At 37.2% G+C, this 18,830-nt stretch overlaps 3 protein-coding genes across 7 annotated transcripts in view; 1 reads left to right on the top strand and 2 right to left on the bottom strand.

Moving 5' to 3' along the window:
- Nucleotides 1-18,830, bottom strand: part of LOC132151902 (Fc receptor-like protein 5) — a 628,771-nt gene that overhangs the window by 12,538 nt on the left and 597,403 nt on the right. The gene's annotated exons all lie outside the window — the stretch shown is intronic.
- Nucleotides 5,066-8,806, top strand: LOC132151987 (inward rectifier potassium channel 2-like). The gene is made up of 2 exons (XM_059560588.1): nt 5,066-5,192; nt 6,364-8,806. The coding sequence occupies exon 2, from the start codon at nt 6,600-6,602 to the stop codon at nt 7,929-7,931; it is 1,332 nt and encodes a 443-aa protein (XP_059416571.1). The 5' UTR covers nt 5,066-5,192; nt 6,364-6,599; the 3' UTR covers nt 7,932-8,806.
- On the bottom strand, nt 12,932-16,888 carry LOC132151964 (BTB/POZ domain-containing protein 17-like). Its single transcript, XM_059560549.1, has 3 exons — nt 16,691-16,888; nt 15,566-15,851; nt 12,932-14,422 (listed from the first exon to the last, which is right to left on the bottom strand). Exons 1-3 carry the CDS (start codon nt 16,761-16,763, stop codon nt 13,348-13,350), a joined length of 1,434 nt encoding a protein of 477 aa, XP_059416532.1. The 5' UTR covers nt 16,764-16,888; the 3' UTR covers nt 12,932-13,347.

Consider the following 18,830-nt stretch of genomic DNA (forward strand, 5'->3'; position numbering starts at 1 on the left):
AGTATTCAGACCCTTTGCTGTGACACACATATATTTAACTCAAGTGCTGTCCATTTCTTCTGATCATCTTTGAGATGGTTCTACACCTTCATTTGAGTCCAGCTGTGTTTGATTATTCTGATTGGACGTGATTAGGAAAGCCACACACCTGTCTCTATAAGACCTTACAGCTCACAGTGCATGTCAGAGCAAATGAGAATCATGAGGTCAAAGGAACTGCCTGAAGAGCTCAGAGACAGAATTGTGGCAAGACACAGATCTGGTCAAGGTTACAAAAACATTTCTGCTGCACTTAAGGTTCCTAAGAGCACAGTGGACTCCATAATCCTTAAATGGAAGATGTTTGGGACGACCAGAACCCTTCCTAAATCTGACCGTCTGGCCAAACTGAGCTATCGGTGAAGAAGAGCCTTGGTGAGAGAGCTTGTTGAATGGCCCAGCCAGAGCCCTGACTTTAACCCAATTGAGCATCTCCGGAGAGACCTGAAATGAAACTTAGGAGTCAGCTCTGCCATGCAAAGGCAAAAGACCGTAACTTCAATTTTTGTAGAAAAATTAGTTATTGATATTTTGGGGACATTTAATACATCCTTTTATCATGTGTATAGGTATCTTAAGTATCTTGAGTTACGGCGTTCTGCCTTTGTTTAGCGGCACGTCAATATGAAGTTCCAGTGCCGGTTCAGAGTTATACAGTGTTTTGCCTTTGTTTAACTGTCAATTAAAGTCTGTTGCATTTTAATTACAGTGTAGACAAACGAATTAGATAAATTGCAATCTACCAAACAGCTCCATATAACAAAGCACTGTAAAGACTAGATACCGTGGCAGCAATATGTAATCGTGAATCACATTTAAAGATTTTTTTTTCTTTTTATAATGCAGATTTTTCAGCAGGCTGTCATTACTAGGTGGACACATGATTTCATACAAATCAATATTAAAGCAATTATACTACTGTATGTCTAGCATTCTTTTATGTTACTGAGCATAGCAAATAAATTGGTATACATGGTATTCAATCATGTTTAACTTCTAGTCTGCTGGTTATGGTAAAAAAAAATTAATACAGTCACATTATTGTATGCAGTAGCTTATATGAGACAGCCCAAGATTACTAGATTTTATACAGGTGTTACTATAACGATTTTGTAAATGGTTATCAGCAACCAAATATGATAATGTGGAAGTTACTGCCTTTTGCCTTGGTGTGACTTCTCAAGTTTTGCAGACAATCAAATCAAGTTTGAGCTCACTTTTTTTTACATGTAGATAATTCATATAAATTTATAATTATATAATTTATATAATTTAACAGTTAGATCTTAACATCTAACCGTTAATTTGCCAAATTAATTAATTTGGCTGGACAAGTAAAACATTTGAAAGTCATTTTTCACAGTTTCACACTCTAGCGAGTCAAGGTCTTTCGCCTATGTAGGGCAGAGCTGTCCACTGTCCAAAATAGTCCTTAAGATATCAGCATAATAATACACTCAGTAAAATATAATCTAATTATTGTTATTGATCAAATCTCAGAATCTCAGATTTTTTTTTACAAAATCTCACATGGCACACCCCTAATACATTTTGTTTAGAATATATATATATATATATATATATATATATATGATAAGTGCCCTTTTTTCCATTTAAGCCCCTGCCCCTCAAAATGTCTGTGCACATCCTTATTATTTTGTGGAATAGACCTACATCAAATAAGTTATGCTGGGTACACACCAAAATATTTGTATATTTATAAGATTTTCAAAATGTGATCACAAACATGAGTTTTGCTCCTATAGTGTATGGTGTGCCATGATGTGACAAAGACAGCACACCACACACGAACAGATTTTCAATCAAAGTCTCGACAGTGAACACAGGAAATCTCGCAAAATTTGTTTTACTCGCGAGACTTCAGAATAGCATGGCGAACGATATGCAGGAGGAAATTGCAATGATAGTGTTTAGAATGATTTTATACACGACACGTTGTATAAACATTCGTGCTGTTGCCACAAATCAACAAGCTGATCCTCCATCTTTGCTGTCCACATCAATTTCACTTTGTGCTGCGCCATAACTGCTTCCGTCTTCCATCATCTCGCTTTCTGATTGGATATTGTTTCGTTTCACATGATAATCTCCAGAGCGTGCATGCATTTTTCCTCTGGGTTCCCCCCACACATCAGGATTTCTGATCGTAAATATTAAACGTTGAATATTTACGATTTGCGATCGGGGTGGCTCTGATGTTCTTCCGATCAGGTTTGGACACTCTTAACACACCTCAAACCAAGGGAAAATCTGATAAAATAATCTGTAGAACCATCAAGATAATCTGAACATAGATAGGATTGTCTGAAGGGGGGAATTCGGCCCAAAATCAGCCCGATTATCTTTTGGTGTCTACCCAGCATTATTCTATATCAATTGTAGTACAAGATGGAATACAACTATTTTAAAGGGATTATATGATGCTTTTTTAAAGATCATTATTTTGTGTATTTGGCGTAATAGAATGTTTACACGCTTTAATGTTCAAAAACATTATTTTTCAAATACTGTATATAATTGTAGGTTGTCTAAGCCTCGCCTCTCTCAAACGCGTTGTTTTTTTACAAAGTCCCTCCTTCTGACAAGTGCAGTCAGCTCTGATTGGCCAACTGACCCAGTGCATTGTGATTGGCTGAACACCACAAGCACTCGTTGGAAATATAATGCCCCTTTCCACAATTGCGTGCTTCATCTTTCAAAATAAATGTGAAGACAGTTAAGAATGTTCTTAGTTTTACCATCAGTTCGATGGATCGAAAGAGGAACATAGTCAGGTGACAAACACAGTGATGAAGCTTGTATGTGTTTGCAGTACACAAGCCATGGATGGTTACGACAGATGACTCCACTGTGTGACCGTCGCTCTCTCTCTCTCTCTCTCTCTCTCTCTCACACACACACACACACGTGCACACTTAAACTAATAACAAAGCATACATACAGTAGCTGATTCAGAAGCACCAGAGTGTCATAGCAAAGTCAGATTCCCTTTTGAAAGGGAACTCAACGCTGAGTCCTCTAGAGGGCGCTATGGGAACACTGTCAGCGTGACCGGTGTCTGAAGCATGAATGAAATAACGTCAATAATCTTGACATTGGCAGGCGGAGGTTTATGACATAAGCAAATGAGCGACTGCGGATATGAAAGGGCACCTGTAGGACACATCATCCTCTTTTTTGTCTTTAAGAGACCTTGCGTACGAAGCACAAATGTGTTTGACTCACGAGAGAGAAGGATGCGCTCACTGTTGCATTCGTGGAGCCACTAGAGCAGAGGTCTGTACTCAAGCTTTTTTGCCAGTGTTTGCACGAGCGCATTTGCCTCTCGGGTGAGTTGAACAAGCTTAATGTGATGCATTCGTGGCGGTTTCTGTTCTGCTTCTTGATGGAATTAAGTGTTTGAACAGAATTGGTACAGCTCTCGGATGAGAGATAGCCACGTATGTGATTGCATTGAGAATTGAAATTGAAATTGATTGCATTGAAAGCCTGATTGTCTTTTTGAGAATTTAGTGCCTCTCACCAGTGTTTCAGGTCTCGCGGCTGCCAAGGCAGTTAAGCAGGCCGATCACGGGAATTGTAGGCAGGACAAATTGGTTAAAAAATTTGGTTTAAAAAGGCACATTTATTGAGTTGTTAGGCTCTTGTTTGAGCCTCCCCTGAGCCTTCTCATCCTCTCAGCGCTTCCTAGAGCTCTGCTTAGACAGAACTACTAGTATGTAGGCTCTATTGTGAGCCTCACTAATTGTGTCTAGTGTTTAGTAGTCGGGTCAGCTCTCATTTTAGAGAGTCGTTATGTTGAGACCTCCACTTGAGTAAACAAGATGATTTTCACATCACTTTGAAGCAAAAATTCTACGCTACAAGCTTCAGGTTTGACAGTATTGAGAGCAAATGTTCTGTATGCGTTTTATGACCTTACTTCAGTGACTTCAATTTATTTTTATTTTTTTCACTAAACGCGCATAAACATTGTTTCCTCAAAAACACAATCATGTACATACATGCTATTTACATATTATTGTAGCCCAGTTTGTACTGAATACAGTGTTTTCAGATTTTAGCCATGTATATGTTTATAAGCAACTGAAAAAAGCACAAAAGTCAGGGCATGTCAAAACTTCTACAGGCCCCCAAAAGCCCTTTAGACCTCAGAGGGTTAACTTGGTTGAATGCTGGCCAAGAAGAATGCCCTGTTGTGTCTCAGTGGTGCTGACTTGGTCTGCATCTGCTGAATCCATTTCTGATGTGACCGTTCTGTCAGGGAAAAACCAGGATTAAATTTGCAGGTTCAACTCAAGTTTATTTAAGTCTCAAATCTCGGCTGGAACTGAAGACCAGAAGCCTTAATTCAGGGCAGAGATTAGAGACAGGACGAAGGGAACAGTCCAAAACCAGCCTCCAGTCAGGCAGAGAGGGTAATAGGAAAAGGGAGATCAGAGTACAGTGTCCCAGAATCAGTGCCGATGCAACGTCTGAGTGGAGAGGGAACAGCTCACAGAGTCCAAGCGACGTTACTGACACAACGTCAGGGCCGAAAGTTTCTTGATGAGTGCAATGAGACGGAGAAGCTCTTAAAGGGGTCATATGATGTGATTTCAACTTTTACTATCTCTTTGGAGTGTTATAAGCTGTAAAAATCGCTGAATTTCAGAAGATGGGGCATAGAGGAGAAACAATAATGTACATTATGTGGGAAATAATGTGTTTTTTTTACTTTAAACAACATAAACACATTTCATTACACCAAATACACAACATAACATTTTTTTTTACTCCTCTTGCAAAGTTAAATATGAACAGAAAAAAAAAATAGTAATAGTCTACTAATTTATTGTATCAATTATTTAAAGCTGGTTATTGTGTATTACATCATGTTATGGAGAGGGGCTTCCTGAGAGATGCTGTAATCACACAGCTGGCTAACTCTCATGACCTGACAGCAGGGCGGAGATTAACAGGCTTTTTAAATCTATTCTTCGATCGCTTTGAGCTTTGGCCAACACTGAGTGAGATGATCGAAACCTCCATCAAGCCCCATCATGTTTGACTGATCTCTCCCACAGGATAACAACAACTGCTATCTGCAGATATGTGCTGATCTATCTCCTGTTGCTCTTCAACTCCTGAAGGTAAGCTTCGTTTTAGTTATTTGGTGATATCTTTGTTTACCAGTACGCAAACTGTTATTTTAGTCATTAGAAGTGAGCAGTTACTTCTGGGCAAATGTCACAAAGGCAGTTTAAGGGCAATTTTGTTGAGAAATAAATGTACTGTAAGTTGGTTGACAATTGTCAAATTAAATTGTATTCAACAGTTTGTGAGTTGTGGTGTTTTATGCTTATCCTTGTTTATTTTAATGATAGATTAAATATATTTCAATGTGCAATAATTTTAATAATGTAGTATTCTGTGGTAACATTTTCTATTTATTAATGTGTAAAGGTCCATACTTGGTTTGGCTTGCTTTCTTACTTGAAAACATATTATATCAGACAACACTGTATTGATCTCAGAACAAAAGGAAATCAAGTGTATTTATTTATGTAATATATTTCCATCTGCCTAAAAATAATGAAAATTATATTCAATAAGATATATCTGGGATGAAGCCCCTTCGTGATGTGTATTTTTATTATCAATTATCAGCTTTCTGAATATGCCTAAATGACAATTTAGAGAGTGTTGAATAGCACGTCATTGTCATTAAATAATTATATGTATATTTTTCCTTTGTACTCACATACTGAATTTTGTGTGTTTTGTTATGCTTATGTTTTAACCTGTTAATTTTATGTTTATTTATACATATATAATAATATATATTATTATTATTATTGTTACATTTTAATAGAATTACTGTGGATGCTGTTTTCATGACCTCAGGTATATTGAGAAACTATATGGAACATTTGTATTTTTAAAAGTGTATATTTGTCCATGTCCATTTGACAACTATATATTCATCTAATAGTCATTATATATTTGGTGTCATATCTGTGGTGTATAATTTGCTGACTGAATATGCAGCTTTAATCTGTACATCCGTTTTTCTGGATATCTCTGTCAGGTCATGTCAGATGTTACATCACTCTTGATAATAATGTCGCTCAAAGGAGAAATGACCTAACATGCACGGAAATCATTTTTCCTTGATCTTGACAGTTAATCTTTATAACCCTGTAATGTCACAGTCCATAAATAATAATTTTCTTTGTGAAAACTGAACAGCTTGGCTTCTCATTCTTCAGATTTGTCCCTTTAGATTTCTAACTTTGTCAATGTGTTCTTTCTACATCCCAGCTTTGCCAACGAGGTCTATTCATTTCATGGAAGAGGAGAGATCTTTGTAGCCCCAGCGAAAACATTGTTTCTTTTGAGCAGCCATCTCAACGTTTGCCTGATTCCAAGGAAATAAAGATTTTAGTTTTTTGTGTGTTGGTACATGTGAGAGGTTGAAAGTGTTTCTCCAACGTGTCCTCCAGAAACTCAGACTGTTTTCCAAAGCAGACGAGTCTCAACCCTCTCCTACAGCAGAGATGGGAAGTGTGAGATCACACCGGTATAGCATAGTTTCCTCTGAGGAAGGCAGGGTAAAGCTGTCCCCCATCGCCGCACAAAATGGCTACGGGAATGGAAATGCGGGTGGCAAAGTGCACACACATCAGCAAACACAAACCCGCTTCGTCACCAAGGATGGACACTGCAACGTGCAGTTTATCAACATGAGTGAAAGAGGTCAACGCTACCTGGCTGACATCTTCACAACGTGTGTTGACATCCGCTGGCGTTGGATGATGGTCCTCTTCTGCCTCTCCTTTCTGCTATCCTGGCTGCTTTTCGGACTTATATTCTGGTTCATTGCACTTTCATCCGGTAACTCAGACAATCAAGAACAGATATGCATTTCGAACGTTGACAGCTTCACAGCAGCTTTTCTGTTTTCTGTGGAGACGCAAACAACTATTGGGTATGGCTACCGATATGTAACAGAGGACTGCCCCTTTGCTGTCTTCATGGTGGTTTTCCAGAGCATCTTGGGATGCATCATTGATGCCTTCATCATTGGTGCGGTCATGGCTAAGATGGCCAAGCCTAAGAAAAGAAACGAAACTCTTGTGTTCAGTCACTATGCCACAATAGCCATGAGGGATGGTAAACTGTGTCTAATGTGGAGGATCGGGAACCTCCGGAAAAGCCACCTGGTGGAAGCTCACGTTCGCGCCCAGCTGCTCAAATCCCGCACCACCGTTGAAGGTGAGTTCATCCCGCTGGATCAGATAGACATTGATGTCGGATTCGACACTGGCATTGACCGCATATTTTTAGTATCTCCCATTACCATCGTGCATGAGATTGATGAGGACAGTCCTCTATATGAGATGAGCAAACAGGAACTGGAAAGTTCAGAACTGGAGATAGTGGTGATTTTGGAGGGCATGGTGGAAGCTACGGCCATGACCACTCAGTGTCGCAGCTCTTATGTGTCGAGCGAAATCCTGTGGGGCCATCGCTTTGAGCCGGTCCTTTTTGAGGAGAAAAACCATTACAAGGTGGACTACTCATGCTTCGAGAACACCTATGAAGTTCCCAGCACGCCTCAATGCAGCGCTCGAGATTTGGCTGAAAATAAGTACATCAGGTCCGGCTCCAACTCCAACTCTTTTTGTTACGAGAATGAAGTAGCCTTCATGGATAAAGAGGAAACGGAGGATGATGACGATGATGATGATGAAAAAGTCCAGAGGAATATCAGAAGGGACAGTGTGGCCTTGGAAGGATCCAATACTGATGATGTCAAAAGCACAGCTTCCAGTCAGGATACTTTACCGATACAACTCAAACTTTTAAGACAGCAGCCTGAGTTATAACTGCTTTAAAAACGATGCATGGTACAGTATATGGTGTATATGGTGTACAGCATAAGAAATTCAGTTTTGCTGCTGTTTTGAGAGCAATATGCCAGTGGTTTGAAAGGATCACAAGATTGGGTTGCAGATGTCTTGTAACTTTTACTTGCGCTTGTTGACAAACATCAACTTTCAAATCTACTTTGACAGCCTATATGCAATCAATTATGATATAGACAAGAACAGCACACATTGTAGATAATATAAACTCTGCTTCAAACCGAGGGTAGATTACACTACACAACTTTGCACAGATTTTTGCCCGATTTACAATTTGGATGGGGTTGAAGCTAGGTGTCCAAAGTCAGTATGTAGATCTTTAGGCAGTCAGAGAAGACATTTTTCAAAGAAAAATGCATAGTGTATGATTGTCACAGACAGCCATGTTTTTGTTTTTTTAAAAACTTTGATTCCATCCAGTCGGAGGACATTAAACATGTTTAATATTTTGAGTCGATTTTAAAACATACTGTATTCACATAGTACTGGTAGAGCTAGTTTTCTATCCACCATCTTAGATGCTTTTTCCATTAACATATATTTGGCCAAAATAGAGTTGGCTCCCTTAGGGTTGTAGCTTAATATTGCTACCTACATACTTTGGAAACAGCCTTCACAGAAGCCAGTCTTTGATATTGTATATTTGTAGCTCAAATAGGTTTTGGAGCAGAGCTATAATTTAACAAATGCCAAAGATTTTGCAGGACAGACAGTTTTGTCTGATTGCACACAGGCTACTAGCAGCATGTTCAGGATAATACCTTGCACAAAAGCCATGATGAAATCATGTCTTTAAAAGCAAAGGTGGTATAATGAAGAATAGTGAAAATGAGAACCAAATGAGAACCAAATGTTTCCTGTCTGTCTTTAATCTGGTCCATTAAATTAAATCTACAACCGAGGGACATTCTGAACATTTAAAACTCACTGCAATGTCATGATTGAAGATAAATGAGTGAAACACAAGGTTAGAAACCTATCCTCCATATTTCACTTGAAAATAACAGGTATTTGTATGGTGGCAGGTTATGCCTGTGTGAACCACTGTATGTTCACAAATAGTTTGAAAACCTGTTAATGAGCTGGTCTCTTAACAACACGTTATTTATCTACTCTTTCTATAATCGCTGTCCTGTATAAAACACAATAATTTTGAAACAGTAGCTACATTATTGACTTGTGTTGGATATTAACCTCTTAAGTTATTATATCAGTATTGAAGATTAGCCACACATTTTTAATTGGAGTAAGCGTTAATGCTAATCTAGGGCACTTAATGTTTTCTTGTAGTGAACATACTGTTAAACTCCTCAGTCCATGTACTGCATCTTCTGTGCTTTGTCAAAAATACACTTAACATCTCAGGGTTTGGATGAAATCTGGCATTCATACAACATAAACAGTCAAAGAGCTGTAAATATATACACTGTACGAAGCAAATCTTTGAATAACATGTAAAGAATGTCATGTTCATAGCAGTATATGTGTTTTCGATGTGCAATAGAGCTGTTTATGTATGAAGACATGAATGTTACTTATCTGCTGCTGAAAGATAAACGCTGATAAAAGGTTAAAAATACTATTTTGTTTTGTATGACAATGTGTTACAACCAAAGCAAGTATGACTTGAATTGCTGGAAGGTTTTAAAAACCAGGAAAATTAGGACACCAATATCTAATTTAAGGTTTTTAAAATATAAAACTGTGACAGTAGCTATCACAATAAAACTTACCAGTGATTGAAAATATCATCTACAGTGTGATTTTCACTAAATGTGTAGTTTGCCTTGGTTTGTATCAATATCAACGTGAACAAGTCCATATTTTAAAATGTTTGACATCATAAAATATTTCGTCATTTTAATTAGGTCTGCAGCATATTTGCATATTTCACTGAGATAACGGTATTCTCAAATCAAATTATGTAATCCTAATATATAACGATCCAAAGAATGACATCTCATACACATTCAGCACCTACTGTACATTTAAACAGAAGCAATTCATTTATTTTCAGACATTTTCAGTGTAATAATTGTCACTGAGATCATCCAGACAAAGATTGCCTGGCTGGACCAATTTGAATCCATGGCCCTAGTTTGTGTAAACAGAGAATTGATTGGACACAGGAGATAGAATGAGAGGATTGGATTTTGTTCTGCTGAAAGTCTGATTTAACCCGAGGGAATTTTCCACATTATCCATACATGCCCTCTTTACTAGGGAGGGGGGTTAAATCAGTTAAATTACTTCATTGGGCTTCAAATGCTTAATGAACAAACAAAAAATGAATAGGTGTTTATGTGCACCAATGCTTACTGTATTATGGCAGAAGTCTGGGAGAAAAGTCACTCTCACCTTTAAAACGAGTTCAAATCCTTAATAATCCGAGCTACAAATTGAAGTATAGGAAGTAATATGCACCAGCTGTTGCAGTGAACGTTATCAATTCAGGTGTGTTCTCTACAGTTTAATCTCGAATGTTAGTCTTGATGAATGAAGTCTGTTTGTGGGATTAGGATTATACCGCTAACATGTTCTGCAGGGCAATCTATAATGCATTATGAAGTAGTCAATGGTTTTCAGTTCAAGCCAAACGTCAATATGTTTCTCACTCTTGAATTCGAATCGATCAATCTGATTTTAGTTTGCAGTGAGTCCCCAAACAAAAGTGTTGCGTGAGTTGAATGAAAACATCAAAGACTAGGAACTTTGCTGACATGGCGCTGCGGAATGGTAAATGTAAAAAGCGGTGCTACTACGGTTTTAATATTTAGTCATCGAATTTTTAGTCAGAGATACATGCTAGATAAATCCGGCGTAATGAAGAATGACATTCAAGTTGCAGTCCATCCAGATAATAATATAATATAATATAAGCACCAAATAGCTGTTTCTCACACAAGCGAAATAAACGGTTGCAGTTAAAAGAGATTGAAAAACTTGTGGTTCATATAAAACTCACGACACAATGCCAGGCTGCATGAAAGTCCAAAAAAATACATGTTTTGTTGTTGTTGAATGTAACTAGTCTGCTAACTTCTAAACACTGATTAGCACCTATGGAAAGCATAAAGGGACAAACTTTTTAACTAGTGCGTTTTGTAGTGAACGCTGAGGATGTCCGAGAAAAGAGACAGTGGGATCTTTTTACTTCTTGAAAATGGCACATTGATTGATTGATTTAGATTTTATTTGATTTTTATAGCCTACAATATTTCAGTGAATAAACCTTGAAATTCCCCTATTTGGTTCCAAAACTTCTATGATGTTTTGTTTGTTTTAATATTCTGAAATAGGCTTTACAAAATGCATATGTAAAATTATATAGGCCAATTATAGTCAATATTAGCCTATAGCAAGAACTGATCAACAGTTTATATGATTGGTGGTTGTCTATTTGAGCCATGATCTCCTGTAAAGCTGCTTCATGAAAAAATAAAACAGTTTCAAGAGATAGAGGTCTAAACTGAAATGGCTTTCTTGCACAGACTGAATATAGTTCCATGACACAGAAATTAATGTATGAATTATAAAGATTAAAATAGCCTGTGTAAAAACACAAGATGAAGAGGCGGGTTTCTTTTCCAGAGACTGGGTTGGTATTATTGTCTCTGTTGTCATCTCCACAGTCTGACATTTCCTGAGTGAGCAGTATTGATTCCCTCCAACACTGATTACATAAAGCTGCTTCCATTAATGACCTCTAGCCAAACTGAATCAAGCGTTGACTTGATCACAGTACTAAAACTACGCAGCATGGACATTTTGGTTTACCCATACATTTACCAAAATTTGTATTATTTAACAGAGCACTCTGTGTGCAATGAATGTAAGCACTTGACCCAACCAGTGTGATAACCCAAAAACAATATTAAGCATGATTTTACAATGCAAGCATGATTCTTTACTAATTGATCAGATCGACAAATGTTATGACATTACCACTCTAATTTGGATACATACATACAGACTTTTAAATGTATGTAAGCTACTCTTGCATCCTTTACTCTGCTGTTTAACTTTTTCCTATAGTCTGAAGTATACAGTGTATATATGCTACAGTAAGATTTTATTCCAAACATACTGTAGCCTAAGCATCATGTTTCTTTTCCCAACATGCACCTGCCCAGCATCCATAATCACTGCAGCAGCTGCTTCTAAATGCTGCGTTCGCACTGCTGTGCTCCAGTTGGTTTCTAATAGTTATCTCATGATAGCTTTACTCCAGCCAAATGGTATCATGAAACCTGTCAACACTAAAGTCAGCGTCTGCATACCAAAACACTCTCTTAATTCTAATAGCTCAGTGGCTCTGAAGGTGGCCACTTTTTGACCACCAGAGGGCAATGAGAGTACTGAAGAAGTTTAAGTTTTCGACCCACTGGTTCCAGTTTCTTGGGATTCAAAGTCTCTAACAACCTCTTTGGTTGTATTTTTATGACACTAAATGTGAATATGGTTAAAAAATAAATAATTAAATAAAGATATCTCTTTTGGTCCCGCCATAAATTAGAAAATGCTGTCAACAGCCATAACCAGAAAAAAAATCACAAGTGTTCTATAACTAAGGTGAATGTTATATAAAGAAACCTCTGTAAAAACCTTTGGGAAAAAAATATAGAAAAACTTAAATGTCTTGTGTATTTACGTGATACTGAAACTGTAATAATATAAAATATACTTAAATTAATATTTCAGATGTTTCTTTCCATCTCAGAACTTACCAGTGCCTGAAAAATAGAATATAATAAATGTATTCAGTGCACAAAATATAACCTTAGTCTTGGTAATGAATAGACACAGTAATTTGTGGGTTCATAAATTGTGATTTTAATGAAAATCAACATGAATTACAATATAACATAAGTGAGCAAAAGATCAGTTCAGAATACTCCATAAGACAATGTGTACCAATGCATTAATCATCAAAGAACAATTTTGAGTTTTTTTATTTATTTATTAATTTTTTTTTTCATTTTATAAAATCAATTAGCATGCTCACCATAAAAATTATTACAAATAAAAACAATATTTCAAATATGACTATGGTGATTTCCAAGTACTAATAAATTAAGTTGAGCTTTCATGCATCATGGTAAAAAAAGAAATAACCATTCAAAACCTATTTTATCTCTGCAATATCCTATTTCCAAAGTGAAACAGGATATTAAATGAGAAAAAAGAAGGGTAGACTTTGATTTTATCCTTTGGGAATTGCCTGAATGCTGTAAAATGGGTGTTGCACACCAGATTGCAACAGAAAAATCTATGCAACTTGAGATGCTTTGGAAAAAGCATCTGCCAAATCCATAAATGTAAATATATTTCGGCATGTAAAACTTGCTTTCAAATCATTAGTAGAGGAGCTAGACTTTTACTTTTTCGCTACTATGAGGCTGTGATAGAGGGGCTTCACAATAATGTGCAGGTAGAGCGAGCTGTCAATGAGGTACTCAGATGCTCTACGCTGCAGGTCCGCTTCTAACAGGAAGTCTCCCGCCTCTTCCGTACTCTGGTGGAAGTTGTAGACATGACGGACCACCACCTTCCCCTGCTTCCGGGCCGAAACGATGACAGTCTTTTGAAAGCTGATGCCAGCAAAGTCTGGGCTGGAGGTGGCCGGTGTGACGATGATCCGCGGACGCCCTCCATCAGTACGAGTGGGCTGCAGGGACCCCTGCTCCGGATAAGCAGACCGCACGCTTAGAGGAAGCCAACGAGGAGAGAAAAGAGCATTCCAGGTCACGCGTTTGCTAGCGTCGTAGCCGCTTGGTCCAAGTTGAGTTTGAAAACTGAAGCTGCGGTCATCCCGTGTTGGGTTGTTGATGACCCACGGAGAGCCCCATGCTGGCGACAGATAGTTACGAGGCGCAAAGAGGCTGCAGTTTACATCGAAGTACTTTGCGAGCTGGATGGGTGAGGCTGCATGGAACTGGAAGGCTAGGAAGAGCAGATCGCGTACCGATTCGTAATACTTCAACATCACAGACGACGACTTCTGCAGGTGGAACAAGTGTTGAGGTGATATCATGGCATAGCGTATTGCTTTGAGAGCACTCTCGGCCGTCTCAGCTGAGGGCTGGTTCTGGTTGATCCAGGCCTCCAGAGCTTCGTACAGCTCTAGTTCACTCTGCAGAACCAGGTCTGAACGCTGCAGCAAAGTAAGCAGCAGTTCTTCGCTCACGGAGCTCCATTCGGCACTGTGTAGAACCGATGACAGGTTCCAGGACAGGTACTGCAGGCAGCTGTTCTGCAGGGTCACGTCCCTGATCTGCGTGGCGTATTGGTACCAGCTCACCACGTGACCCGTGGACGAGTCGCTGGACAGGTGCTGGGTCATGTACTGGGTGAGGCCCTGCTGGAGGTCCCACACGTGGTACTTGCTGGCGAGCTTGTGTAGAGGAATGGCCTGGTTCAGACGCACTGTGATGTCACCACAGTATAAGTACCTGCAGGGAAAAATCAGCCTTACCATTAATGTTTTACCTTGGATAACTGATTACCCTGAGGCTTTATCTCCATAGCCTGTGTACAATGATAACGTAACACAATTGAATGCTATACTTAGGGCCAGAGTAAATAAACAGGGCAAATTGGAGTGCAATTCCATATAAATGCTGTCATAATATTCACTAATATACTATAGAAGTGGAAGGTAATGTTTAAAAACTCAGTTTAATATGATTTGTTAAAAATCTGTGATATGAAAATAAATAAATAAAACAGAATGTATAAGCAAAATAAAACCTATTTGTTGAAAATCTACAATATAAAATAAAACATAAACAATAAAACAATTACAATATTTTAAAAAAAATAGGATATATATAAATAAAATATTATTGACTACTATAGTATAGTAGTGGAATGTATTGTTTAAATTGTTGTTTAAATTACCCTCCAAATGTGGAAAGTCTACAATATAAAATAGAATTTAAAAAAATAAAAATAAAAACAATAGAATATATAACAAAAAAGTCTTAGTGTAAAAATCTACAATATATTTACATTACAAATAATAAACACATAATTTGAAAAACAAAACAATGCACTACAATACAAAATAAAAAAGAAATATGATATATTCATAAGATAAAAGAATTTTGTTAAAAATAGAAAATAGAAAAATAAAAAAGAAATAAAAACATGAATGTGTTTGAAAATCTAGAATATAAAATAGAAATGAATGTAAATATGAAATATAAATATAAATGTATATATAAAAGTAAAAAACATTGTTGACAATCTAAAATTCAAATTGTAATAGAGCATTAATCCTTTGCTCTGTTACTTCACAGTACAACTCAACAAGAGGAAGTGAATCCAACAGAATGAGATCATTACACAGGAAAACGATTACATCACAGTATTTTTCCTAGAAACCCCAGTTGGTTGCTCCCAGTTAGTGGAGTGTTATGGTTTATTGATTATAGATTTAGGTTGGTAACAGTAAAGTTGTAGGTTCAAGGGTAACGCATGAACAATCACCTCAACCCTATGTTGCTCCATTGGGGATGTGCTTGTAATAAGTATTCTGTAAATCACTTTCGATCAAAAATTTGCTAAATGCCCAATTAGTATGAATCACTCACCTAATGAACTTATCAAAGACAGCTACACAGTCTGGAGTCTCTCTGAGGATCATCGCAGTGGAGTTTCTGGTCTGTAGGAGCTCATCAAACACGTCACTCTGTAGACTCAACACCAGCGAGTGGACCTGGATGAGCTTCACCTCGTCCGTGTTTAAGGTCTGAACACGCAGGATCACGTCACTGCCGTTTCCCTGGGTCAGCAGGGCCTCCATGCGCTGCACCAGTGCCATTGAATGATTCAGTGTGGTAGCGCTGTTCTCCAACATCACATCTGACTTCAGAGTAGCTGCGGGACAGAAACGGGACATTTGTGTGCAGAATGGAGCTTTTTTAATATCTCACAACACATTTTTGCACATTCAAAAACAAGAACAATGCGTATTACATGGAGTTTAGATGTTCTTGCATGCATTTGCACTGTATATTTTATCAGGTATTGAATAATTCATGCGCATAATCTTTGAAGTAATTGTAGCCATTCTTTCTTGTATTTCATCTATGTAGTTGTAACTGCTCATATGAATTCAAATCACACCCAAATAAAACTGGCCTTCCATCCAGTTCTTTTTGGCACCCAACTGAATTTCTTCCTTTTTCCATGTAATCAGAGGCATATAAAATTAAGCGTTAGAGCAATTATTTTGCATTTCAGTTTTCCAAGGCACTTTAAGTGAGCCTGAGAAAAGGAGGAAAAAGACTGAATGCAAAATCAGAAGCAAGACTTTAATGAAAGGCTCTGACTGCCGCTTGCTGCTCTTCAAGTCATGTGACTCATTACAGTTTGATCAGTTCACTCATTTTGAAAGCTACTGCATTTCCTGTAAAGATGGTGACTTCACTTATAAATGCAACTGAACTATGCAACATTGTGTCTATATAAAGAAACACTTTACAGATATTTAGAAGATTTTTACGCAAAATAAATTGTGTTCGTAATCCGTATTAGATCGTGCTTTTGTGCATATTATGCAACTACTGTATAGAAAATGACAAAATAAAGTCCTAATCTTTGCTCTGAACATATTAATAATGGCTTTTGGAATAAAAATTGAAAATAACAAAAACATGAGCTGAAAAATCTTGTAATATACAGAAATACATGATAAGTAAAATCTACGATCTTACCTCCTACACAAAGTGCAACACAAAGGTTGGCCACATAGAGCACAGCAGGAACACTGCCTCCAGAGTTCAGCATCTCTCGTCCTCTATTAATGTCGTCCTTCCTTGCCTTTTGTTCACTCCAATCTCTCCCTCTCTGTATGTGCTGCTCAGGCTCCCTGTCCTGCACTCTTTATGTAGGACGCTGGCACATCGCTGAGCATCTCTCAGCCTCATGAAGCCCACTGATTGGTGGAATCCGGCTGGGCCATTGCCATGACGACCGCTTTGATTGTGAGTTTCTCCTCTTTCAATGTTACATGATATCGATCTGTGGCACTGGGCCGCGTGTTTGGACTGAAGTGGGCGTCTGGAGTGGGATGCGGTCTACACATGGGGGCTATTGCCACTGTATTAGCTCAAATAAACCAAAAGAATACACTGGAAGATGAATATCATTGCACGTTGTTGCACAATGCTAAACTGCACAGAATATATCTATTTAGTAGCATATTAAAACACAAATGCATTCACAAATTACTGATTGAGTGAATACCAATTCCCTGCAATATAACCACTTGATACAAGTAATATATATATCTTATATAAATCTGTGGAATTTTTACTTCTTTTTTATTTTATCATCCTCTAGTTGACAATCGATTGCTTTAAAAAAGGAATTTAATATTTAATCACAAAAAGTGCAAGATGAGAATAAAACACATATATTCATATTGTAATACCTTCATTTTTAAAATGTAAATATTTCGAACAGTCCTTCTGAATATTAAAGGACAAACTGCATGTGAACTCACTGTGCAAGTGTGCATTATATAAAGGTGTGAATCTATTTATTTTTTGCCTTTTACACAGTCCTCCTACATCCACTTGTAAATATTTAATCACAAAATCCATCAATATGGTTTTGTTGACCAGCAGATGTAGCAAAAATGAATGATACATTGAGATATAATGCAATACTATATAATACACAGAGCAGAGCATCATGTGGAGGTCATGGCAGCCCTGTCCTGCTCATGTTTGTCTCTCTGCTTCTGCTTCATCTGTCTGTACAGCTGCACCACTCTCTCTCCCACTCTTCCTCCATCATCCTCTTCCTCATCATAGAGGGTTTGCTGACCGACATAGGACTGAGACCCAGCAGGGAGCTCTGCCCCTGAAGATAAGATCAGCATGATAATAATGAACAAACAGCATTAACTAGCATCTCAAAAAGGAGTAAAGGCACAGAAAAGAAGTTACCTGGGGTTTGACTATGGCTTTCTGTGGTTTAACATGGCATGGCAACCTCTCCGAACAGTACCTCATCTAAGAGAAACCGAAATGATGGAATATGAATATGTTTTGTGATTTGAAGTTGAATTTTTACAGAGTAAATCTCACAAAATGAATGCATGCCTTTAAACATCTCCTCCTCTTCACACTCCTCTTGCTGGTTTAGCTTCTTTTTCTGTTGCAGAAGTTTCCCTTTATGTAACCTAAAATAAAGACAAAGACACTTTAACACACTAATGCAGCATTAGAAATTAATGCAGTCTTTATTTATAGAAAACCTTCCATAATTATATGCATTTGTGATGAAATCGATTACTGAAACATTGATAGGCTTAACTGATTTAATCAACTCATTCGATTAGCTATAAATCAAAAACTGGCAACATGCTGAAATAAAAATATAATAAAAATCTATATAAAAATAAAAGAAATTAAAATACTTTTAAATCATGAACATCAATGCATCAAGGTTTTTTTTTTTTTTTTTTTTTTGTATCACAGATGCATTATCATATTTTTCATTAAAATTTTTAATTAGATTTTATTTTTATATTTTGATTTCAATTACATTTTAGTTTCAGTTTTAGTAACTTTGTTGTATGTTTTTGTCATTGGTATGTTTATGTATTAGTTTGAAAGTTTTGGGGTTATTTCAGTGCTTCCAAAACTGGCAACAACCTGAAATAAAAATATAATAAAATATAATAAATATAACAAAAATGTATATAAAATGTCTTAAAAATATATTTAAAAATAAGTCTTTCAAGAAAATGTTTTTAATGGTTTAGTTTTAGTAAACAACAATAATAACAGTAATAATGACTGTGCTGAACTAACCTATTTTTCTTTTTTGATTTCTTCTCCTCCG

The sequence above is a fragment of the Carassius carassius genome, chromosome 1 (assembly GCF_963082965.1).
Source record: "Carassius carassius chromosome 1, fCarCar2.1, whole genome shotgun sequence".
NCBI classification, from domain to species: domain Eukaryota; kingdom Metazoa; phylum Chordata; class Actinopteri; order Cypriniformes; family Cyprinidae; genus Carassius; species Carassius carassius.

Excerpts from the sequence above, each read along its gene's own strand:
- LOC132151987 (XM_059560588.1), top strand. The coding sequence starts at position 6,600 with ATGGGAAGTGTGAGATCACACCGGTATAGCATAGTTTCCTCTGAGGAA.
- LOC132151964 (XM_059560549.1), bottom strand. The coding sequence starts at position 16,763 with ATGCTGAACTCTGGAGGCAGTGTTCCTGCTGTGCTCTATGTGGCCAAC. Across the intron at positions 15,852-16,690 it reads TGTTGCACTTTGTGTAGGAG|CTACTCTGAAGTCAGATGTG; the intron begins GTAAGATCGTAG and ends TCTGTCCCGCAG. Across the intron at positions 14,423-15,565 it reads GTCTTTGATAAGTTCATTAG|GTACTTATACTGTGGTGACA; the intron begins GTGAGTGATTCA and ends TTTTCCCTGCAG.